Source organism: Balaenoptera musculus, chromosome 2 (genome assembly GCF_009873245.2).
Source record: "Balaenoptera musculus isolate JJ_BM4_2016_0621 chromosome 2, mBalMus1.pri.v3, whole genome shotgun sequence".
Lineage (NCBI taxonomy): Eukaryota > Metazoa > Chordata > Mammalia > Artiodactyla > Balaenopteridae > Balaenoptera > Balaenoptera musculus.
This window is the reverse complement of record NC_045786.1, coordinates 64,265,556-64,290,344: the sequence shown is the minus strand read 5'-3', so window position 1 is coordinate 64,290,344 and position 24,789 is coordinate 64,265,556. Positions and strand designations below refer to the sequence as shown.

Below are 24,789 nucleotides of genomic sequence, written 5' to 3'. Positions count from 1 at the left end.
CACAAGGCTTCTGGGCCCTTCCCTTCACCGCCCTTCCCTGCTGGGGCAGGACTCCTGCCCTTTGGCCACCAGCCCCCCCGGCCCCCTGCCACCCTCCTCCCATCACTCTCTCGAGTCAGCCCGGCCGCAAGCCCGCTGTCCCTCTCCTTCCTCCTTCACAGGATGCCCCGGCTCAGCGAGCCATCCTCAGCCGTCCGTAATTCCTGCCTTGTGAGGCTCTGTCAGGCGCAGTGATTAGATGGCTGCCTTCTTAATGACAGGGAGACGGCCGCATTCACTCAGAGCCGGAGAAGCAATTACCTCGAAAATGGGGGTCACAGGCCCCACTCGTTGGCTTTAATTGAATTCCAATCTCTGCCTCGAGCTGCCTTGACCTAACGTGTAGCTTCCTAAATACTCCTTGAAGGAAGTGGAGCTAATCCGAGCAGCGCTTCTTCCCCCAATTCCACTCTTTTCTTAGAACTTAAAAAAAAAAAGTTTTCATAAGAGGATTTTAATTCCAAAGGGGTGGGGGGGAGACAGTGGGGGAGAAGGGACTCCACTGTGGCCATGGCAGGGATGGGAAGGCGGGGCCTGGAAAGCGGATAGGGACGAGGAGCTGAGAGAGGAGAAGTATCAGAGAACCCCGATGTGCCACTCATGTGCCACTCTCAGCAAAGCCACCACGCTGTGAATTAGCCACTGAAGAGGACACCGGTGCCACACCAGGGCTGGACGGGAGGTAGCGGGAGAAGAGCCCTAAGCCGAAAGCCAGCCTGGGGCCTCTGGCCTGGCGCTGCTCCTGAACCGTGTGTGACGGTCTGTGAATCACTCCCCATCTCTGTAAAGCAAGGGCATCGGCTGGATCAGTGGTTCTCTACCACGGGCCATTTCATGCACTGCCCCTGCCGGGACATCTGGCGATGTCTGGAGACGTTTTGGGGTGTCACACCTGTGTGTGGGAGGGTGCCACTGGCAGCCAGTGCGGGGAGGCCAGGGCTGCTGCTGAACACCCTACCGTGCCTCCTCACAAAGTATCTGGCCTCAAAGTCCACGAGTCTTGAGGCTGAAGAACCCTGGGCTGAGATGGTTTCCAAGGAGACTTCAAACTTTTACCGTATTATGATTTCCCTGCTGGGGGCTCTGCCTCCCAAGCTCACTGGCTAAAAGCAGTGACCAGTCACTCCTGTTGCCCTTTCTGGCCTCCCCTCTGCTCCTGCCACACAGTAGGTGAGCGTCTGCTCCTCCCGCCTCAACATTGTCAGGATTCAGCCGAGGCTAACGCTCCCCCTGGCCATCCCCCAGCAGCACTCAGCAGCTGCCAGGGGACTCAGACCAGCAGGACAGAACCCCGTAACCATCACGGGTCCCAGTAATGTGTTGGAGAATCAGGATCCACCAGCATCACTCTGTCACTCCAAGCCCACCCCTCCCGGCATGCCTGGCCCAAAGAGATGAACTGGTCCACCCCCTCCTGTCACAGATGCAGAAACTAAGGCCCGAGGAAGAGATGGGACTGCCTGAGGTCACATGGGGAAGAGGCTTAACTAGAACACAGGTCTCCAGGTTTCTGCCCCAGAATGAAGAGCCCAGAGTCATCATTCATCCCACCAAGCAGAACATTCTAGGCCTTCAGTTCCACCTTGAAATAATGACCGTACTTAAGAACAAGAGGAGGAATGAAGACCAATCAGAGGGCTAGAGGGACCTCAGCCAACCAGTCTACTGCTTCCCAAGCCTGACTACCCTTCCGAATGATCTAGAAAACTTCAAAACCACAGATTTCCGGTTCCACCCCAAACCTATGGAAAAGAACTCTGGGGTGAGTGCCCTAGAATTTATTGTTCAGAAGCTCCGTTGGGGACCTGGACTTAGCCATCTGTGGATGGGAAGCAGTGATCTCACCCACCCTGTTCATTTTAGGGACCAAAGGAGGACAGGTGCATCCTGAGGCTAAGAGCCTTGCCCAAAGTCCCCTTGAAAAACCTGTTTCTCCTCAGACGCTTGTCTTAAATATCCTTTAGCAGCCTCATACCAAAGCAGCAAGCAGGAGAAAGATGCTGTGTCAATCCCAGAAACGCACTAAAGATGTAAGCAAGGTAGGAGCACTAAAGGGGAGAGATTTGGCTTCCTCCTTTCACTGAGGGGCAGACCAGAAGTGGGCCTCACGAAGCACTCTGCATTATCTTTTCCTGTTCCCGAGTGAGATGGGACTTCTAGAACATCAGGGAGACCTAGCCAGGGGCCCTGGCTGGACTTGACATGGGCCCATGATGAAGACTCCGCCAGGCAGCTCAGCGCATGGGACAGCAAGGCCCAGACCCAAATGCCACAGCACGTTTCACATCACAGTACAGCAGAGACAGTTCTGATCCCAGGTGGCCAAAGAAGGGCAGACCTTTGCCAGTGAGGGGACAGGCCCCTGGGGAGGTGGGAGAAATCAGGTTGGCCTCCAAGGTGATCCCAGAGTCCACGCCCCCCTGCAATGTTGGAGACACCGAAAGCCGGGAAAGGATGGGGCTGATGAATTTCGAGGTGGATCAGGGCGTGTTGGGCACCCCTTTAACTTGGGGACTGAGAGGCAACCGGGGAGCCACAGGGGGAGATCTCTAGGTGGGTCCAAGCCCATGAGATGCTGGGAGAGGCCGGAGCCCCGAGGCTGCCATTCTTTGAGGCCAGCTAAGGTCAGGGTCCATCTCTGGTTATGGTAAATGAGAGGAATAAAAGGGCTATACACACGGTGAGAGGCAGATTGGGGAGTCCACGTACCCCGATGATGGCGTTCAGCTCTGTCATGGTGACCTGCTTGGCTCGCTCCACCGCCTGCGCCACTTGCTGCTGGTGCTGGAGGGACCGGGTGTGGGTTAGAGGCGGCCGCCGTCCCCGACCGACCACGGAGGCACGGGGGTAGGGGACAGGCGGTGACACAGGAGGCAGAGGAGGTCCACTGACCAAAGGAGGACACAGGGAGGACGGGGGACCCTTTAAACCCTTCTCAACGCGTGCCTATTACTTCTGTAATCCACACTTCCCAGAGTTTTAAGTTAAAATATAGAAGAGCCAAAAAAGGGCTATCTGTCCACCATCTCCCTCCGCCACGCAGACAAAAAAACTGCCTTCCAGGCATTTGAGAATGGGCTGGATGTTAGAAGATGCTACTGAATGATTATTCGTTTTCTAAATGTGGTGACAATAGTGCAGTCACGTAGGAGGGTGTCCCGTTTTTAGGAGAGGCAGCTGGAGCAGTGAGTGCTGTGAATTGTCAGGATGTTTGCAACTTACACCCAAAGGGTTCAGAGAAAAAGTACGTGTATCTACAGATACTCAACCTGTATCTATCTAAATAGAAAACGAACAACAACAACAAAATGGCACAACGTTATAAGCTAGGAATTGGGTGATAACGTGTCGATGTAGGTTCATCAGTTACGCTGGTGTGGGATGTTGATGGTGGGGAAGGCTAGGGGACATCTCTGTACCTTCCACTCAGTTTTGCTGTGAACCTCAAACTATAAAAAATAGAGTCTATTTAAAAAAAAAATTTTTTTTTTTTAGTGCATTCATTCCCGTCAGCCTTGAAGTGAAACCCGCTTCATAGGCAGCTGTCTCCCCTAATGGGTTGCAAGCTCCTAGGACATCACTATATCCTGTTTTTACATGAATTCAATCATGCATGGGTCACTACTGCGACTCAGAGACCCAGGAATCCCAGAGGGAGTGAGGGTGGTCTCAGCCACTGAGGGGGGCCTGGAGGGCAGGCGTGCCCCAGGCTGGAGGGAGCTCTGCTGGATGGAAAGGGGCCCCTCTCGGGCAGCCCACCCATCTGCCCTGCACCACGGGGCCTCCTTGGAGATGCTTTTCTCCTACTGCCCACTGGTCCAGCCCTGCCTCAGGTGGGGGTCTCTTGCAAAAGTGTGCTTAGAAGATGATGTGACTGACTTGGTCATGCCTCTGATGAGGACACTCTGTCCTGGGGGCCGGGGTCCCCTTTGGGTAGTGGTTCTCCTCGCAGGGTCTGGCCCTTGGTGCTAACTGGCCAGGCTTCCTTGCTCTTAGATGTCTCCAGGTGTGGAAGCTGGGGCACGGGGAAGCAGAGGCTGGGAATGCTGGTTGGGATGGGGTAGGGGCAGGGCGGGGAGGGGAGGCAAAGAGGCACCCACTGCCCACTGTTAGCCCCGCCGCAGGCCAGGACCCTCCTCTCAGGGCTCAGGCAGGGGCAGAGAACAGGTTCCACTGAAGGAGCAAGTGGCCCCTCTGATGTGCCAGAGGAGCTTCTGTAAAGCCCCAGGTGGTCAACTTCAGTCCACATGAACGGACAGGGGCCGGGGCTCCGGTGAGACCTAGGCAGCCACTGGGCTGCTCTGCAAGAAACGGAGGGCACAGTAAAAGAAGGGCTTACCTCTTGTGACAGGAAAGGCATGATCTGTGCTAAAATCGTGTTCAGTCTCTTCGCAATCTCTGTCTGCAAAGGAAAAGAGACCGCGTGAGGCTCAGGCCAATAAATCAAGTCGCCAAAATGTCAGACCGTGGAAGGACAAGCTCCCCCCCAAACCGCAGACCCCCGACGGGCTCCATCCTTCCACCCTCGGTGGGCCTCCTGCCAGGAGGCCTCGCTAAATCCACAGCGTGAAGCAATCTCTTCCAACTCCCTCCAACCAGGCTGCCTACATTTCAGGGAGCTCCAATTTCCTATCAGAGGTGGTCTCTGTGTTTGGTTCAGAGTATCCAGTTCGCCTCCTCTGGATGGAAGCCCTAATCAAAACAACGCAAAACTAAACAAGAACAAGCTCCACACCGCCCACTGCGGTGAAACCCATCACAAACAAGAGTGAAACGCAGTGTGGTGAGAAGGAATTGCTATGCCCAGCGGCCCCAAGGGCAACAGCAAGTCAGGCTCTCAGGCTCCCAGACAAATCAGGAGGTGATGGAAGACGCCCGGCTGCATGTGCCAAAGTGCTCCCTGGGGCCAGCCTCACACCCGGCGGTATCTGCCTTAAAGGGTCTCCCTCGCCCTCCGCTTTTCACTGCCGTCTCTCCCCCACCAGACCGATCCCTCACCCTTCTATGTGCTGCCCAGCCTGAAATCCCACCGTTGACGCTTCCTTTTGGGGGGCATAAAGCACTGCCTTCTCTAAGATGATGCTTGGGATGTAACTGATTGGATCCCTAGCCCTTCATCTAAGTTGGCCACAAAAAGGCAGATCAGTTCTGTGCCCCACCGCTAACCCTCCAGAAAAGATCACATTCAGAAAAACATCAACTGATTTTGCCACCCGTGTTCCATGTGAAACCATCTCCGATGAAGAATGGTTTAAAAAAAAAAGAAAAAGAAAAAAGAAAAAAACAGTGGGGCTAAATGGTTAACTGAATCCAGACAGGAAGGCCGAGGACCACTGACAGACAAGTCTCAGAATTGCTTCTCTTATCTCCTTCTGAATCCCGAGGCCACCACGACTGAGGTCCCAGAGCTGGCGTCAAGGCTCTCATCAGCACATAGCAATCTTTCAGAGACAAAACCATGACAACAGCCTTTAAAAATCTGTGATCATCTGCATGTCAAATGACTCTGGATGAGAAATCCTTGTGCACTTAAAATAAAAGCAACGTTGTCTGAAGGCTTACAAACAGACCCTGGCCCTCAGGAGAATTCCTGGAGCCAGCACCCCCTCCTCCCCCCAGCCCCCAGCCACTGATGAGGATACCCCTGGCTTGTGAAGAGACAGGCCACGGACCAGGAATCTGATGGGCCCTTGTGGTCCCACGTCCTGGGGCTGCTGGCAGGCTCCAACTCAGACCGCCTGTCCAGGGCATCAGGGGCTCCTGGGTGGGGATCAGAGATCACCGCTCTCTCCTGGAACACTCTAGATTCTCAGGAACAGGCCCAGTCTTGCCCACTGTGGGCATCTGGGATAAAACAAGTCTTTGGTGCGAAAGACAGTCCCCCATATCCTAGACCAACTGAGTGCCAATAATGGTCCCCACATTTCTAAACTTCCAGGGTGGAGAGGGTATATCATCCTGGCTAAGCCCCATGGGACTCACAGCCACATCTGCACATTCGGGGTATATTCCAGCAAGGGCAACTGTACAACAGTGTGTCATACAAACTGGGTTTGTGAGCAGCAGTGCTATTGACATTTGGGGCCAGATAATTCTTTGTTGCATGCGGCTGCTCTGGGCATTGTAGTGTTTTTAGCAGCAAGCATCCCTGGCCTCCGCCCACTGGATGCCCGTCATTCGTACTGTAAGGAACCTGGGACGATTACTAATTATTGCATAAATTATTAATCTAGGTAAGTGGGAAGAGTTCTACTCCAAAACAAGGTCCTTTCTCACTTATGTTCATTTCTCTTTCCCCAAATTGATTGATAGTGGGCAACTGGGGATAAAATATGAGAGTCAGGGTTGTACAGGTCAGGAGTTCTAGAAACAATCAACTCAGTCCAAACCTGTAAGAGCAACATACTCACTCAACTGTCACATGTTTATGTGCCAAATAAGAATACAAAGTGTTGCTTAAAACAAAAAGCAAAGAGATATAAACAAAACACACCATCCTCACTGCTAGGGAGCTCACTGGTCCAAGGCTTCTTACCTCAAGTGACTGGCACAGCAGAGGCTGGTACATAGTAGGCGCTCAGTAAACGTTGAGCCAAAAGAATCTCACTGGCCTCCCCGCATTTATTTTTCGAGACTTCAGATTGCGGTGGCCCCTGGCCAGGGATCTGGGCCTGCCCCACTGTGGGGGGCATCTGGGGCAGGGGCAGTGGTGGACGGAGTGCTGACCTACAACCAGGAGGTAGGGTGGACAGCAGCACAAGTCCTTCATCGACAGGGTGAGGCAGTGGTCAAGACAGACCAGCCACGAGCCGCCCGTTGGGCTCTGGCTGCCGCCGCCTCCCCAGCCAGGAAGGCAGGCGGAGGCTCTGAACCTTCCCCATCACTTCGGCCTGCTCAGCAACTACAGCTCTCACCGTTTTTGGGGTGGGTGGTTATAAAGGAGTCCCAGCTGTTGCTTACTTCCTCTAGCAAACAGGTCAAGTGTCAAGATCTTGGTAGGTGAAGGAACAAAACAAAAAGTAGCTGACCTCCCCTCTCCCCGCATCTTTTAGCAAATGTGCGGCCACAGGCTGCCCCCAGGTGGGATCTTCCCCTGCAGGGCCTGGTCCAGAGCCCAGCATCCTCCGGTTATGAGGAAAAATCTGCCGGGAGACCAGGTCCCCTCTTATCTCACCCTTCCACCCACAGGGAGCAGTTCTTGCCTCCCAACCCCACACATCAACCAAGGGCCAGCAGAACAGCTCCACACAGATATGGAATATTCCAGAGGCCTGGGCTATCAGCCTTCAGGCTCTCTCCTGGGGCCCAGACTTAATGAAAAGCGGCCTCCCCGAGTGGCAGGAAGGACTCTGGCCCGCCACGAGTTAGGACTGTACAGTGCTGGGGGAGGGCAGAGGGAAGGGGGTGGTGTCACACTTGGTCCCTGTCCTCGTGTCTGGGTTTTTTTTTTTCTGGGAGGAAGCGGGGGTGGAGAAAGCATGCAATCCCATCCCTCCCAGCTGGGACCGTCCCCTGCCGGGGAGCAGCTCTCCCCTCCTGGTCTCCCCACCACGTGGAAGCAGGAAGTGAGCCTCGGTCTTCTCTACATAGACCATCCAACCCTGAGAATGGGCTCAGCGCACGCTGGTGCGTCAAAGAATGAACAGGAAAACTGTTCCCTAAACGATTTTTTTTTTCATGTTTATTTTTTTGAGGGTGGTGACGGCAGGAGCGGAAGCTCCTGCAAATAGAAAGTTGACCGGACAGAACCACTCTTAACAACAACGATAATAATAATGGCTAACATCCGCCGACCCAGCTGTTCCAAGCATTTTGCATGTGTGAGCTCACAAGAACCCTACAAGGAAGGCATTTCTTATAAATCTCCAGTTTTCAGATGGGGAAACTGACGCTTGGCAATTAAGCGACGTCTCTAAACGTCTTCCTACCAAGAAGCCAAATTTTGACATTTTGAGAGAGCTCAGAGAAGTATTTTTGAAAGAAAAACTACTGTCAGGGTTAATAATTGACAGCATTTCCGATTAGGGCAGCTGTTAAAACAGCATTTGATCCAACTCAAACAAGCTCTAAACATCACTTCCAAGAAAGGAAAGAAAAAAAATCAAGACGTGTGACTTTAACAATTGGGACAGGTCACAAATCACAAATCGGAACTAGATCCTACGCTGGAAAGCTCCTTTTGGCCTTCAGGGCACCCTGTTATCAATAAGGCAGCTGGGGCTCACGGGGTGGACCTTCATCCTTCCTCCATCCTGGTCCCAAAAGGCCACTGCCTTTGAGTCAGAGCCTCGGAGGAGAACCTGGGAGGCGGCGGGTGCCAGGCAGCGGGAGGACGGCTTCCTTTGGAAAAAGGTGTTTGGGGAGTCTGGTGCTGCCTTTGAAAGTTTCTTTTCAAGTGTGGTTCAAAGAAGGCCGCTTTGCTGGTGGAAAAACATTGTTCCTCAGAAAGAACTAATCTACTCAACACAGACAGAGAAGCCGCTCAGAGAGAGAAGCATGCACAGAGATGCTGCGAAATCCAGAATCTGCGCTCTCAACTAGGCGCAGGAGGTACACCTGCCCTGTGTCTCCATCCAGGCTGTTAGGTAATAAATGACGGAACACAAGATGGGGTGGGGGGGGGGCGAGTGTAGTTTCCCAAAGAGTAGTCTGCTCCACGCGCCTTAGTGACTCCCATTCACGGGATCATCTCATTAGAGCAGAACCTCTAACCATCCTGCTGTAAACGGAGGGCGCCAGAGCTTTCTCAAAGTGCACTGTTCCAGCCACACCCTTGCATTCACATTTGCTGCTGTTCCCATCCGTTGGGCCTTTGACCCACGACACTGAATGAAGGGAGATGGAATCTGCCCTTGGTCCACACCCCGAGCAACCTCTTGCTCCTGACCGGCAGCACCCAGACAGTCTTCGGCTTTTTTTTTTTTTTTTTTTTAATTTAACTGCCTGCTCAAGCCGACAGCCACTTCCAGGAGACCGTCTCTCCGGTATTTAAACTGCCAGGTCGTCTGGACCAATCAGCTCTTGAAAATGCTCACTTCATTCTAACCTCAGTGCAATAAAAACAAGGAGAGGGAGGAAACTGGCCGCTTTAAAGAACATGTTCTGACCCCGGAGCCACACCGGAACGACCTGGCGTTGCCTCCCAGATCGGCCTCCAATCTAGCTGCATGGCTTTGGGCAAATCCCTTCCCTCCTCTGGGCTTCAATTCTGTTGTCTGCAAAACAGAGGGATGAACTGAATAACTTATAAGATCCAGGAGCCATCATTCAGAGTTTGAGAATGCTAAACATTCCTGAGTTGCTCTGTGACACGATTCCTCCAGAAAGCTCAGTAAAACAGAGCAGAACGTGAGTTTAAAGGATGAGCAGAGAAGAGGCAAGCCAACTCGAGACACGGATGGATGCCGGGTGGTGGGCTAGGCTGGGGCTGGCTGGGCTTGGTCCCCAGGACCAGTCTTCATGGCACAAACCATTCGAATGTGTCCATCAGCCATGCTGCACACAACAGTCACAGAGCAGACAAGGAGCAGTGATGTCTTATTTGTAAGTGTCAAGCAGCTCCTGTCCTGGTTCTTTCCGTGATTCACAGGGAGCTGAAGACAGCCAGCCAAGGGCTCTTCAAGGTGTCTCATTTAGTGGGAGGTAACGCAATTAGACAGCCAAAGGGCCGCTCCCAGGTTCCCGGTTTCACTTCTAAAACAAGGATTGCTTCATGGGACAACCAGCGTCTTGGGAAGAACAGCGTGCTGTGATTCTGGAGCCCCGTTTGTGGACGTGTGCGAGAAAAATGAGCTAAGGAAAAGATACCTATGTGAGACGTGAGTTACATCCCACGTCACGTGGAAATGGTGCTCCCCCCCCCCCCAGCTCCGTGTCTGACAGGCCATGTGACCTCTGGACTGGTGGCTGGGCCTTGGGTTACTCCTCTTGAAGCATGTGTGTCTGGGGTGGACACTTGGTCTGCTCTGGGGTTCTTGAATTTGGATCGGGTTTTACCTGGTTCTCTGACTCAAGTCCTGGGGTGTTCAAAGTGAGTCTGCCTCGTCTTGAATTAACATCACAGGGGCACAGGGAGAGGCTGGGGGCCACACAGAAGCAGGAAGCTGCAGCAGCCAGGTGTCACAGTCACCCCGCAATCAAATACTGGGAGATTCCAGAACAATGCATCTGAGCAATTTTACCTTAAAGTATCCCACTGCATTTCCTAGGCAATTCTAAATTGATAGGCCCTCAATTACTGGACTACGAGATGAAATTCCTTGCCAAGCAGTTTCTCCTCGGACCAAGCTCAGAGAGCTCTGAAATAAAGCAAGTGGGTGTTTTATCACCAGAGAGAAGGAAGTCCAGGGACAGGGAGGTGTGAAGCCTCCAGCAAAAGCCAGTGCGGGGTTCCCAGGCCCTGCTCCATCCCTGCCAGGCACTGGCTCTAGGGGAGGGCAGCTCCACGATGTCTTTAAGAAGGCGGGATTAAATGACCCACTTAGCAGCCCGGGAGATAATGACCCCTGCTCCTGCAGGGGCTGGGGAGGTTTACATCACAGATCACTCAATGATAGGTGAACCTCCTTAAAGGCCCTTTTAGCACTGACATATTGATCAAATTATATATAACTACAACGCCATTAAATATTTATGCTTCCGAGGAAGCCTGCTGAATTCTTTATGTCGGGAGGGCTCGGAACAAAAAAAGGCCCAGCCCTGGTGTGACCCTGAGGATCTGTCTCCCTGGGGAAGGAAGGGGACGCTGGCTGGGGCCAGCCTGTGACACTGGTCCCCGTGCCCTTCACACAGAGTAAAGATGGCAGAGAGGATTTAACACACTTGCCCTTACCCAGCGAGGACAGATGAAAAGCAAGGGAGTCTGGGGGCCCCGAGTTGTGACATGACCTTCCCACGTGCTCCCCTGAAAGGAATCCAACCTTCCTTTTCTGCGCCCACCAGAAATCTTGGACATTTTCTGCCAAGAGTCTAGAGAGTAAGGGAATTGGGAATGGTGACGCTGAGTGAGGAAGCGGGGGAGTGGTGTGGGTGGGAGAACAGAGGAAGCATCTAGGCCACTGACCCTGGAAAGAGTTGGCAACGCAAAGTCTGGAGACCTGCATTTCCGCCCCAGGTGTGTCCTGTGCTAGGACCTCAGCTTCCATTGCATGAAGGAGGCAGACTTGGGTCCAAGTTAAGAATCAGAGCTCTCAAAAACGAATTAGGTGCTCTGTGCAAGTGAGTACTCCGTCCTGGGGAGCATTCAATGGCAACCCTACAGGGACACGGACGTGGACACCACTCCATGGGAGGGACTTGGAAAGATGACAGCCAAGTCCCTCCCTGGCTCTAAGACTCGAGACTTTCATTTCTCAGACTCTCAGTTTCCATCCACCGGGCTTCCTGTTAACAAGATCCAATAATCTTTAAATATTTGTTCACTTTAATTTCTTGGCTCCCAAACACATTAAACTCTGCTTGCCTCCCACCCCCACTCCAGGGAATGGCCCTCAAAGAGCTTGCTTGTGTAGATGGAACAGGGAAAGCCTTTTCAGATTACAGCTTCTCCCAACACTGCCCATTCACCCCAGGCATTCATCCCAGGCATGGCAGACCCCACCAACCCCCCCATCCCTCCCTCCCTCCCCTCAGATAACCCCCTGGTCCCCTCCCCCACCTTCCCAGACTCCACTGGCCAACTCCCGCCAGGAGGGAAAATTCTCAATTCATCCCTGAGGCGTTGCCATGGCAACCCCCAGCCACCTAATCCCCCTTGGAACATTATGCAAATCTCCCTTTGCCCCTCAACAGGCTGTAAAAGTCACATTACCCTTGCAGAGGCGGCTCGTTAAATTTTGGGAGTCTCCCTGTAAGGTCAGCGCTATGACTTTTTAAGGACGGGGGCTCTCTGGGAAACCTGGGTGGTGGGAAGGGGAAAATGAGGTGTCGGGGAAGGAACAGACTGACTGTGGGCAGAAACAGTCCCCTTTTACCCTCCCCACCACTGAGTTCACAACCCAAGAGCATGGCCCTTCCTTAGATTAAAAGGGTCAGAGGGGCCTCTCTTCCCCAGACAAGGATGGCAGGAATGGTGGCAATTCATAAGCCATAAAAATCAAGGTCAGTTATTTAGAAACTTGCTTAAAGGATCGGCTCCCTCTCAGACTGGCCTCCTCCCAAACCACCAGCACGTTCAACATCTCATTTCACAGATGGAGAAAATGAGGCCCAGAGAAGGCCCAGCTGCCCTAGGTCACACAGCAAGACAATGGCTCTGGAGCCAGAATTCCTCCCCCTAATCAAGGGTTCTAAACCAGGGCAGGTTTTGCTCCCCCAGGGACACTGGCAGTGTCTGGAGACATTTTTGGGTGTCACAACTGAAGCGGTGCTACTGGAAATTAGGAGGTAAAGGCGAGGGACGCTGCTCAATATCCCGGGAAGCCCAGGACAGCCCCACCACAGAGAATTATCTGGCCCCCAAATGCCAACGGTGCCCAGGTTGAGAAACCCCAGTCTACACATCGCTGACACTCATGTTTCACTGAATTCTTAAAAAGCTTTGTCTGAGGACTTCCCAACACTGGAATCAAAGCCTTGATGTACAGGTGGGTCTGAGGGTGGGCCAGCGTGGAGACCACAGAAGACCACGCCTTGATGTGGCCTCTGGATAAAGATCACTGGTCCAAATGAAACAAGCCGAGTTTCCAGTTCTGAACCCCGTCCTGGTCCACCGTGAGACCGCAATCGGGTCACTTAACCTCTTGAAACGTCAGTGTTCCTACTGTTAGGTGGGGTTCTTGGTGTCCACACTGTAGGGCTGGCATGTGGAGCCAACAAGTCACAAAGGAGAAAGGGCTCTGGGAAGTCTTACAACATGTGCAACACCAAGGAGCTGGGTCCTCGCTCTCTGAGGCCTTGGCAACTTTGGGGACTGTCCCGTTGTGAGAATCCCCTGTTGAGGTCTCCCCACACACAAGGGAGGTACTGTGCTAAGCAGTTAATATGCATCATCTCACATTATCCTCAAAACACTCTCTATAACTGCACAGTCCAATATATGAAGCCACCGGCCATGCGCGGCTAGCTAACGTTAATTAAAGTTCAATTTGAAACTCAGTTCCTCGGTCACAATAGCCACATTCCAAGGCTCAACAGCCCCACGTGGCCGGTGGCTACCATACTGGACAATAAGATAGACACTTCCACGACTGCAGGAAGTTCTACCAGGCAGCACCACTCTAATAGGTACGCATCCTCATCATTCCCATGACAAAGTCAAGTTCGCAGAGAGCAAATGGCCTGTCCCGAGTCACACAGCTAGTAGATCCTAATCTAGGACTCAAAACTAAGTTTGTATGACTTCAAAGCCTGTCTCCTAGCCACCGGGACAGGCCGTCTCCCAGCCCCTGGTGCTCTGCACCTAACTTCCCAGGATACCCCTTCGAGAACCAACTGACTTCTGATAGACAAACTCTGATTCCACTGGCACCTTCATGAAAAAGGGTTTATCAAAGACCCACCACCTGGAGGCCTGGGAAATGCCCAATGTTCCTACAGCACCAGGGGGGGATTAAGACAGGGGCCTGGTCAGGGGGATAGCGAGGGAGAGCCAGGTGGAGATCCCTTGAGAAGTGGGGTGAGAACCAGGTAAGAGATTAGAGAGAAACCGGAAGAGGCTAAGAGAGAAGACCACCCATGCACACACCCCACCACCACCTCAAGGAGTTCCTGCAGGCTAGGCTCCCCGGTGCCACACACAAGTGCCAGGTGACACAGAGACCAGCGTCAAGCCAACAGTGGGAGGACTGTGGCAGGGGGAGGGCAGCTCTTTGGGAGGCTCTAATGCTTCTCCTCGTTTCGGGCTGGCTTTATGGGGATACTGTTTCTCTGGGATAAAGTGTGAGGTCCTAGGAGATGGGGTCATCAACCTCAACTCCTCTGGGGTCTTGCCCTAGGACTTCTGCTCTTAGGCAAAGCAAGATGAGCACCGGATGGCAGCACTCTCCACGGGTAAGGGGTCTCTGAGGAAGGGTCCCCTTCTCCTCTTGGAGTAAGTAAGGGTTTAAGGAGAGGCTAAAGCACCCACTGACTGATCAGCTCTGGCCCGCTCACCACCTCCATCTGCCCGATCTCATGGGTACTCTCTTCCCACCAGGCCATTTAGCCCCTCATTACAGACCATTTGGTATCACCTGCAGCTTCTCCCAGGCCCATGAGCCTGCCCGACCTCTTCCTGGGCGGGAAGTCTGATAGTCTCCGTACCCCGCTCGCACCTCAGCTGGAGGACTGCCTCCCACCCCTTGCCCCCCAGACACACTAAACTGCCCCGCTCGGCCCCAGCAGAGATCACCACTGGTTCACAAAGCACGTCCCTGCCAGGGTGCTCAGTTTCAGACCAGGAGCAGGACGGACCTGTTGAGGGCTCTCCCTTGAGAAGTGTTTGGGGACCGGGTAGGGGCCCTTCCTCCTCCAGCCCTTTGTCACATAGTCCTCACCTATCGGCTGGGTGGTGTAGGAGTCTAAAAGCAAAACCTCCCCAGCCAACCAGGCAGGAAGAGTCCCCTGCCCTGCCCCCAGGTTGCAGGACTGGTGGAAAGAACTCTTTCTGCCTTTGAGGGAAGATGTAGCCTCCCAGGACAAACTAAAAAGTTCTCATTCGGAATTAAAAAAAAAAAAAAAAAAAAAAAGCCGAAGAGCTGTGAACAATGGTTATCAAGGATTTAAAAGGGCAATGAGATAAGGTCCCAACACTTGGAACTCCAGGCCCAAATAGATAGCTAAGGCATGACAAGCATCGTTTACTAATTTACCTCCAAGCCATTAACCCTTGCTTCCTTGCTACTCAGGTCCTCCTGTAATCCAAATTCAGCACGCTTTCCCTGGTTCTTCCCCGTTCCTTATCCCCCCCCCCCCCATATCTCTGCTTTATCATCTTTCCCCAACTATCTCGTTCCTCACCCCCCTCCCTTTCTTCCCCTCTCACACTTAAACTGTCCTGTCATGTGAGATGGGGGGAAAAAAAAAATGGTTAAGCCTATCAGAGACATGTTATAATACAGGTTTATGACACATATTTCTTCCTACCAGCACGACTTTTGCAACCACAGGCCTCTCTCAGAAACCTGAGAAAGCCTGGTATCCTTCCCAGATGGTCCGTGACGCTATACAGGGTCAGGGAGACCCCCAAACTGGAACATAACAGTCCCGGAGTCCCCCACAAAATGCACACTGTGCACTCCGTATGGGCTCAGGGGCCCCTGTGAATACAGAATGGTCTCGTCCCTCAGGGCGCTCAGAGCCTCCACACCGCCCTCCTCCCCTCCCACACCCAGCCCCGGTTTAAGAACACAGCCCTGTGGCACCCTGAAGTATACAGGTCATCTTCACATGCCAGGCCTTTCGTGCCAGGCTCTGATGCTTTCCTCCTGGTGTGTGTGTGTCCTGGACCCAAATGCCTGTGAGTTTAGGCTTCTAAGATGAAAATGTCTAATCTGCTCTGCAAACAATCAAGTGCTACAGAAATACGAAAGGCTATGTTATTATAATCTACAATATTTGGTAGATCAAATTTTCACTCTATCCTTGACAAAGGCTTTCTCTTGGGATTATCTGGAGATGGTGGCAGCTGCCCCAGCACCCCGCCTGTGTCACTCAAGTGGCGGGTGAATGAAACGGGGCGCCTCTGAGAGGACAGGGCAATGGCCACAGCCAGACTCAACCCCAAAGGGGCTCCCCTGGAATCTCAGCCCCACTCCTGGGAACTTGGTTCTTCCTTCACCCTTCAAAGGACGCAATTGGTCAGGGGAAGTTCTGGTGACAGCAAGTGAAGGGAGCCTCTTCCTAAAAGGTTGTTGAACCTTCAAAGTCGTGACATCACTGGGGTGAAGGGGACGGAGGTCTTTGTTCTCAGGCAGAATCTTCAGGGCTGAGTGAATGGGTCCCCTGGCTCATCCCAAGCTGGGATGAACCTCCCCCTGAAGAAGGCAAGTCCCGGACCTCCCCATCTTCACGATTCCCAGAGGGGCCTCTGCAGAAGGACGACCTCCTGGAATCTGATTTGAGGGACTTCGAGGTCCCTGATCTGACTCCCCAAAGGCTGACCCCTCCCCCGTCAGAGGGCCTCCGCCTGCACATCCACGGTGACAAGGTGACAGTCTGGAAGCCTGCTCGCTCCACCCACATGCTCACCGTGCAACATCCCTAGCAAACAAAAAGAACTCAACATCACTGCTGGGGAGAATCGCAACTCCCCCATTATCTCCTCCAGAAGACCCTCGGGGGCGGCACCAAACCTTACTTCTGTGGCAGCAGGAAATTCCCCCCCCTTCCCTAAGTTTCTCCTTCGCCTCAACCTGAGAAGGAACATTTATTTTGAAAGGCAAGAGAAAAGCAAAAGCCAAGGGAGAAAAGCAAAGAGAGAAGGGGAGAGAAAGCATCTTGGCTGTGATCTTGAAAACAAGATATTGTCCCTTTAAGCGTATAAAAACAAGGCCCTTGAGTGCGCAGTTCTCACTCTGGTACACAATTATGGGTGCTTTCAGCTGTCTAGCACTACTTCAAGTGCTCTCTTAAACCAGACTGTCAATGGCATGTTGAAAGCTATTTTGCTGGCTGCTATCATTAATAGCAAAGTGGAGAGCTGGGCTGATGAGAATTGAATATGGGGGAGGGGGCAGGTCATAACCAGTCATTACAGAATTACCAATATGAGCAAGAAGACAATGCCACTTTGGGGAGTAAAGTTCAAACCAGCAGATGACGGTGGGGAAGCAGGCCACAGACTGCAGGAAGCGCCCCCCCCCACCCCGCCGGCCCGGCAGATGGACTTGGGCCAGCCCTGGAGAGCCATCTGGGGACCAAAGAGCCACAGAGCGGCGAGTGTGAGGGCAGAGAGGCCTTGGAGATCACTTTGCTGCAACACGTCACCACCTCACCTCCTGCCCCGAGTGGAGTCCCCCCTCCCCGCCCCGTTCCCAAGACTTGTGGACTTTTGGCTTCCGGGACACACCTGGCTGCCTTTCCAAGCACTGCTGCTGCCACCCCCGGAGAAGCCTCCACTGGCAGCTCCTGCCTAACGAATGCGGCCCTCCCTTTAAGACGCGGCTCAAGTAACAGCCCTTCGGTGTAGTCTTCTCTGACCCGACTCCCCTTTCCCAGGAAGGATGAGCCCTTCTGTCCCCGGGGGCTCCTCCTGTGACACTGGCCCTGTTAGCACTTACTTCACTGCATTGCAATGACTTATTTAGATGCCTGACTCCCCCGTGGAGGGAAGGGTGTCTGTGGAACAAGCCCCAGACCACACCCGGCACATTCCCAGGCCCCTAATAATCGTTTTGGGAATCAGTCCAACCCCCTCATTTGACTGATGGGAGAAACTGGATGGTGAGCGGTAGGAAGAAGCAGGAGGAAACCTGCAGAGCCGGCGGCCAGCCCGCAACGAACAACCCCCATCTCCGACAGCCCAGTAATCCTGAGCAAAGAAAAGGCAACGTGTTTACTGAGCACCCATTATGTGCTAAGTGCACGTAGGTGTCCTGAGCAGAGGGGCTTGCCCCCCAGCTATGGGGGTGTAGGAGGACCTCCTGCATGCAGATCGCAGCAGGGCACACCACTGAGGTCTAGCCTGGATCACCTTTTTGCCCCTGGCGTCCCAGGATTTTGTACAAACGGGATGGAAAAACATTTTCCCCCTGCGCAGGAAGGAAAAGGGAATTCATCCCTTGGCTGACTCACTCCTACAACAAAAAAGAAAACAAAGGGCCTCTGACCTAGGCTAGACCCTTCCTGTCCGAGCTGGGGAAGGAGGAAGCCACAGACAGAAAGAAGAACTCCGTGCCCTCCAGGAGCTCCTGGTCCAGCAGGATTCACGGAGAGTCTTAAATAAGGAGCGAGGCAGGCACCCCAGGCCAGCGTGACGAGAGGAGAGACTGTTCCGGAGAAAAGCGACAAGGCAAGAAAGTCAGAAGGAAATCAGTGGGTAGAGCGGTTCCTGGATGCCAGCATTCTGACCAAAATAAATGACACTCAAAGGTTTTGTTCTTAGCTCGACTCAGATGCCACACAAATAGGCACTGCCCTAGTATGAAGAGCCAGGTCCCTTTCAATTTGAGTGTTCCACCTTCTCCTCACCAAGACAGACTTGATTCCGGGACAGGGTTTTGGTAACCTCACCACGTGCTGGCCCCCTCTGGCCACCCACACATTCACAGCGGCCACAAAACTTCAAGACGTTCTCCCTAGAGGTCTTCCAGCCCAAGCCCCTTGCTATGTAGGTGTGAGGACCCAGAGAAGGGCAATGACAGATGAAGATGTCCCATCTCCCTCTTCATCCATGTTCATGGCCACCCCCGTCCTTAGGTGAAAGAATCACAGGTTTTATCACTTTACCTTACCTGTGACCCTTACCTCCGGGATTGCTAGTTATGCATTGTGTTTATCACTAGGCGCATTGAATCATTAGTTGTGCAAATAGCTAGCGGATCAGAAGAGGACCCTGGGCGGGCAAAGATGATTCATCCGATATGGTTATACAACCAGAAATGGGGGACTTTGATGTTGCCAGGTTTGGGGCCTTAGCCTCCTGAGATAACGCAGAAAGAAGCAACAATAATTAAAGACACAGAGTGCTATTAGTTAGTAAATAAGCGCTCTTCACTTCTTGAGTTTTGCTAAGAGACCTGGGGTCAGGAGGAAAAGTGGCAGCGGCAGTTCCTCTGCTAACATGGGACTGGATACCTTGGCTCCCCTGCCTGGGCCTCAGTTTCCTCATCTGTGACTTGAAAGGTCTGCAGGAGATGCCAAAGGGCTCTCCCAGTTAGAACAGAAAGTTAGAAGAAGTGTTGCTCGGTGACAGGAAAGTGGGGGCGCGACACTGTCCCCAAATCAAAAGGCCTCTGGTGCTCTTCCAAAACCTTAGCGCTCACCAGCAGCGGGGTGAAAAGACGGCCTGCCCCAGCTTCTCAGAGCATCAGTGCCTCAAACCCAATGCACTACGACTGCTCTGGAGTGCTTGTTTCTACGCTGGTGATTTGTGACTGACAGTGGAGAGCGCCAGCCTCTGCGGGAACAAGAAGGGAACTGACGAGCTGGCCAGCCATCATCGCCTCCCTGGCCTTGCTGAATCACCCTTGACATCCTGCCTGGAAGTAGAGGCTTGGAGGAGGTGGGTGACCTCTTGAAATCTCGGGCCAGGCCCATGGTGCTGTAACCTCTGCTGTGCCACAATTAGGGAGGGAGGGGAGGAGAAACCATTTACTGCCTCTCTGGGATCTGACAGCTTGGAAAAAGAACGGAGAGGGAGACAGAGAAACAGCCAGGAAAGGAGCCAGCCACAGTTGAGTTTAACCTCTCGGTAAAATAAAAACGGGCTGGACGCACCTCATCAGCTGCCCTCTGTCAATACTCAGGCCCATCTGGCAGAACCTGAGGTTCCCAACTAATAGGCATTTCCCATAGAGCCAGCAAAGGGCTTTTGAAAAAAAATATGAGGTGGTGCTGGTAAGAGGTGTGTGTGTGTGTGAGAGAGAGAGAAAGAGAGAGACAGAAAGAGAGAGAGAGCGCGAGCGCTCAGGCTGAGGACTGCCCCACTCCCCAAGGTGCTAGTTCTGGAGAGCGTCCATTATATAAAAGTACAGACAGTCCCCGCCCCCCAGCTTCAAGATGAAGAATCCAGCCTGTTTGTTCCAGGCAGATGTAATCACACGAACAGTCAAGTCTAGAGGGCAGGACACTGCATGAATAATTCAAGCACTCCAGTCACTTGATTGTGTGTGCAGATAAAACACCAGTCAACCGCTAAACAGGTCAGCTGATAAACTTGTTTGCTCAGGCCTAACCACCATCCGCCAAATGCACCCAAGACCCACACTACAATTAGTGGCTGGTTTTCTTCTGCAGAACCCTTGCACGCCTAGGGAGTGGCCAGCCCCAGGAGGTCAGGGCTGCATTTCTCAGTGCAGGGTTTCTTCACCTCCTTGCCTCTTTGTTCCTACACAGCCATCGGGCGATTTCGCCCAACTCAGAGATTGCCATAAAACCCGCAAAGGCACTGAACTCAGAGCATGGAACACTCCTGTTGGGAAGCAAGTGGGAGCTGAGGCTGGAAGGCAAAGGTGAGTGGCAAACAGGGTAAAGTACTGTTTAGAAGCCAGAGGCCCACATTTGAGTCCTAGCTCTGCCCTCCTCGCCTCCCTGAAGCCTCAGTTTCCTCGCCCACAAAAAGGGGGCAAAGAATACATCTATCTGCCTCTGGCAGCTGACAGGATTAAATGAGACCATGTCGCCAAACCTCAGGCATTCTCCCCCTAAGAACCTGGTTTGGGGACTGGCCAGAAGTCCCAGATGCACACAGCTGCTCCTTATGCAAACCCCACCACTGAATGTGCTAGGAAGGCGAATGACTCTTCCTGGGTTCAGAGTGTCCCAAGGACTGCAGGAACAGCTTCGCTCCACCAGCCAAGGTGGATTCTTTGTGCCAAAGAACCATCCACTCACAGACACGGGGAGCGCCACCCACGCAGACCTCAACATGCAACGACATATTACACCTTAATTACGAAGCTCTTAGAAGAATGGCTGCTATAACTTTTAAACCTGGGTGCAATTACCCTGTTTAAACACACCCAAGATACCAAGCACTGAGGACAAAAAAAAGAGGGAGTGGAGAAAGGGATGAGGTGGCATCCTGCATAACAGCCCAAGGTCCTTGTACACCTGGGACCCCGGCTGCACTTCACACACTCTTACTGGACCAGTCAGACCCAGTCAGTTCCACCTAAAGTTGGGCAGTCTCTAGCCCAGACTCCCGAGGAGGAGAAACATCTTTACTTACAAAGTGGTGTCTGTTTACAATTCCTGTGAGTCAAGAAGTAAAAATCTGGTAGCCTTCATGTGCCTCCCCAGATTCCTCAACAAACTCAGCTCCCTTTCTGGCTGCCCTTCACCCAACACTGGGGGGGGTTCCCTCCAGGAGGGGAAAGGAAACTAGATTCCAAAGACTCTCTGCAAAGCCACTGGAGTGGGCAGACAGGAATCTACAAGCATTCCAGAGGTCACCTGCCCTTCTCACCTGCCCTGGGTCCTGCCCCCTTAAAGAGCGAAATTTAAACCTTGTAAACCACTGTTCATTTAGAGCAGAAAATCCATTCAAGGCACAGTCACCAAAGGCTAGAATGAGTCAACAGTCTTCTGAGATTTCAAGAACACCAATTGTTAAAGAGAACAACCGGCCTGCGCCATTTCTCCTTGCCAAGTCAATGCTAATCGCTGGCCAAGCCAAATTATAGGCGGCCTCTCCTCGGAACACAAATACACAAACAGGCCTCTCCCACAGCCCAGCCCAGCACCCAGGATGAATTACTGATATGCACCAAGATAAAGGTGTTTGTATTTGCCCAGTTTGAGGTATACTGTTATTAGAAGAGTGACAATACGGGGTAGTTTACATATCCATCACACACTAGCTAAACTGGTTTGACTTCAGGATTTCAAAGCTGAGCTCAACCCCCAGCCATCTCAAAAGTCCTGGCTAGGCTGCCCCAGGCTTGTTACTTCACATCTCGGCTTCATCTTCCTTCTCTGAAAAATGGGAAAGACTGTGGCCGCCTTCACATTAAGATGGAGATGAAAAAGTTGCCTCATATACATAAGGCATTGGGTTGTATTTCATTCTGGCTTCGTATTATTAAGCGGTTGGTGGCTTGTTCCCTTAAATTTTGACAGCTCAGCCTGGCTTTTAAGACTCTTGAAGTTTAATCTCATCAAGGCAGAACATCGTATTTTTGTACACACACACACACACACACACACACAAACCCTCCTGCCTTTCCTCTTGAAAATTTTACATTAAAACAGGTAGCAGCCAGCTACCTCTGGGTTTCAGGAGTTTGTAAAGCAGATCCTGAAGGGACAACTTTTCTTTTGCTCCTTCCTCCTCCACCAAGATCCAACACCAGGACAAACTTCACAAGCTCGGACGCTAGAAGCTCAACATGTCCAAGAAATCAGCCAAGCCTCAAACCCTGCATGTCAAGGGCTGGATCCGTTCACTCTTCGAGGAGGAGGAGGAGGAGGAAGAGAAGAATGAGGCTCATTTTCAAACAGGAGGGACCATTTAAAAAAATCTGTGTATTAGGTAAAGTTTTTAAAACTAGACATATATGTTAAAGCACTTACCTGCTTGTGCATTTCAATGTTCAAGCCATAGGACATCTCGTAGTACTAAAAGTAAAAAGAACCGCCGTTAATGCACAACACCGATGTCTGTTTGTGTTCCACAATCAGCTTTGGGGAAGGTTTTGGCAAAATGATACTTTTATGATACATTTGCTAAAGAAGTTTAAGTCAAAGCCCAAAGCCAGCTATAAAGGGGTTGCAGAGCTGAAGACCAGCTCATGAGTGTTGTTCTCATTGCAACAGAACATCCTATGTGCAACAGTATTATGAAGAGCGGGGCCCTCCCTCCCACCAGCCCTGCCTGTGCCATATATCCTGTTTATACAAGGTTCTGGTTCAACAGGGAATCATGTGTACACTGGGACCCTCTCGTCCTCTGAGAGTTATTTAGCAATGTGTCCAAGGCCTCTTATGTGGAAAGCAGTGCAGGGAGCCTCGCTTAAGGACCTCCGGTGCCTTCCTCACCAACAGATTTAAACTTGCTGGAACAGACACTGGGAAAAGGGCGGACGTCTACACACTGTCCCAGGGCCGATGAGATTCTCAGTTGGGGGATCCCCGAGCGTACAGTGGAGGCAAAAGCCTCTAAAAGGCTCCTCCACTGTCAGAAACCCCTGGGAAGAAAGGGGGTAGGCGGAGGGGCCTTATGTCCCACTCTGGCTAGATCCCAGGGCTGCAGAGCAGTGAAGTTTTCAAACACTCCCAGGAGATCTCTAAGAGAGATTTTTATCCAACCCTGACATAGGCTGATCCAACCCGATCTTACTAGCCAAGATAAGACAACCAGCCCTCTGGGAAACCTTCAAAACACAAATTAATGGGGCACAAAGGAAGTGCACAAGTGCCTGGCCTGGGGTTTGGGTTTCTCTTTCTGCCCCTCCTCTCACCCACCCTCCTCCAAGTGGCCGGGCTGAGGGAGGCTGGTGAAGGGTCAGAGGGCACACTCGGATTACACGCGCTCCGGGGCTGCCCAGCGGAGGCCGGGGAAGGGACCCGGCTCCAGGCTCCCCAGGCCCACGCCGCCCCGGCCACCTCTCACCATCACATAATGGCGCTGCATCTCCGTCTTCTCGTTCGCCAGCTTGTCGTATTCCACTTTGAGGCTGCGAGGGCAGAAGGAGCCGGCTCAGACTTGGCGCCTGCACAGCCTCCTCCGAGGCCCCAACCCAAGGGCCTCTGGGAGCCACTTTGTCACTTTCCTGACACCCTCCCCCCGGGGGGTATCCCCTTATCCCGCAGCCTCGGGCGGAGGGGGGCTTGGGTACCCGACACGCGGAGATGGAGCGAAACAACTTGAAACTTCCCGCGGCCGACAGAGTGGACTTATCCGGGCCGCGGGGGGGCGGGACCCCGACGCTAGCTCGCGACCCCCAGAACCCGGAGAGAGCCGGCTCGCGCCCCGACCCCTCACCCTGGGGGCGGCGCAGGGAGCCGGGAGGCTGCCGGCAGCAAAGGGTTAAGGCGCCGCGCTCGGAAAGGGGAAACAAAAGGAGGAGGCCCGGACTGCCCCGCCGCCCCGGGGTCGGGAGCCCGCTCGGTCCCCTAGGGGTGGTGGCAGGAGCTGCGGCGGAGATGCCCCCGCCCCGCCAGCCCCGGGGCGGCCCCCACTGGCCTTACCTGTGATATTGAGCTTGCAGGAACTGGAATTCGTCTTTGATCCTGTCACAAGACTCAGCCACCGTGAATTTAAATCCCGGCTGCCCGGGTTGATGGGGAGCCTGAAGCCGGCGAGGACAAGACAGCGGAGGGGCGGGGGCGTCAGACCCGGCTCCAAGCTGCCCAGACCCCTCACTGGCTTTCCCTGTTCTCCCCCCGCACCTCCCCCCCCCCCACCACAGGGGCCGCCCTCACAGCCCAGAACCTTTCCAGCAAGTTTCTCAGCTCCCCAACGGGGATGGGGGGGGGGCTAATCTCTCCCTATTGGCCGCGGGGCTCCCATTCCTTTCACGAAGGGGCTCCCATTCCCTTCTGGGGCGGGGGAGACACAACGAGTGAGTTGGGAGACTTAGGCGAGGGGGCGGGGGACAGCGTGAAAACAGTTCCCCAGGACCACTGGCAGCCCCCCAAGCCATTAGGGAGGAATTAACCTCCTCTCGTAACGGCGTCCCCCCATCCCCATCCCCTTTGTGTGTGCGCGCGCGCGCACACACACGCACACACTATAAAGGTAGCAACAAGCAAAATGGAGGTGCCAGATAAACTGCCTCGTTTACCCTGCCATGATAGATGCTTAAATAAACCGAGTTGCAATTACTCACCGGATGTCTGCCTTGCGGATACATGGCAGGGAGGGGTCGTGATTCCGAGAGCGTGGAAGCGCCGAGAGCCCGGGCAGGGGAGGTGCGGGGGAGGGGGGAGCCAAGCCCGAGCGGGGGGCGGCCGGGAAACCGAGAGCTCGCCCCCGGCCCCCCCAGCCCGCTCTCACACCGAAATCCCAGAGTCGGGCGCCCGCCCCAAGCGGAGACAAAGAGCCGCGGAGCAGGCGGCAAAGTCGTCGGCGGGCGCCGAGGCCGGGCGGCGGGCGCGGGCTTTGTGCACCTAGGGCTCGGCGGGCTGTGGCCGGCCGCCTTCCCCCCGCTGCGTGGAGCGCGTCAGAGC

General features: G+C 53.4%; 1 protein-coding gene across 8 annotated transcripts in view; it reads right to left on the bottom strand.

Annotated features, from left to right (window-relative positions):
* The window catches only part of TLE3 (TLE family member 3, transcriptional corepressor), a 47,096-nt gene extending 22,516 nt beyond the window's left edge, over positions 1–24,580 (bottom strand). For 4 of the 8 annotated variants that reach the window (XM_036841895.1, XM_036841896.1, XM_036841897.1 and 1 more), the window contains exons 1-6: positions 24,450–24,580; positions 23,809–23,909; positions 23,231–23,294; positions 22,192–22,236; positions 4,379–4,441; positions 2,719–2,823 (exon numbers count right to left, since the gene is read on the bottom strand). In XM_036841895.1, the coding sequence (XP_036697790.1) occupies positions 2,719–2,823; positions 4,379–4,441; positions 22,192–22,236; positions 23,231–23,294; positions 23,809–23,909; positions 24,450–24,473 (402 nt within the window). In that variant the 5' untranslated portion in view covers positions 24,474–24,580. The remainder of the gene's footprint in view (positions 1–2,718; positions 2,824–4,378; positions 4,442–22,191; positions 22,237–23,230; positions 23,295–23,808; positions 23,910–24,449) is intronic. The other 4 variants (XM_036841898.1, XM_036841900.1, XM_036841899.1 and 1 more) reach the window with 1 other exon arrangement.
* Between the last annotated feature and the right edge of the window lie 209 nt (positions 24,581–24,789).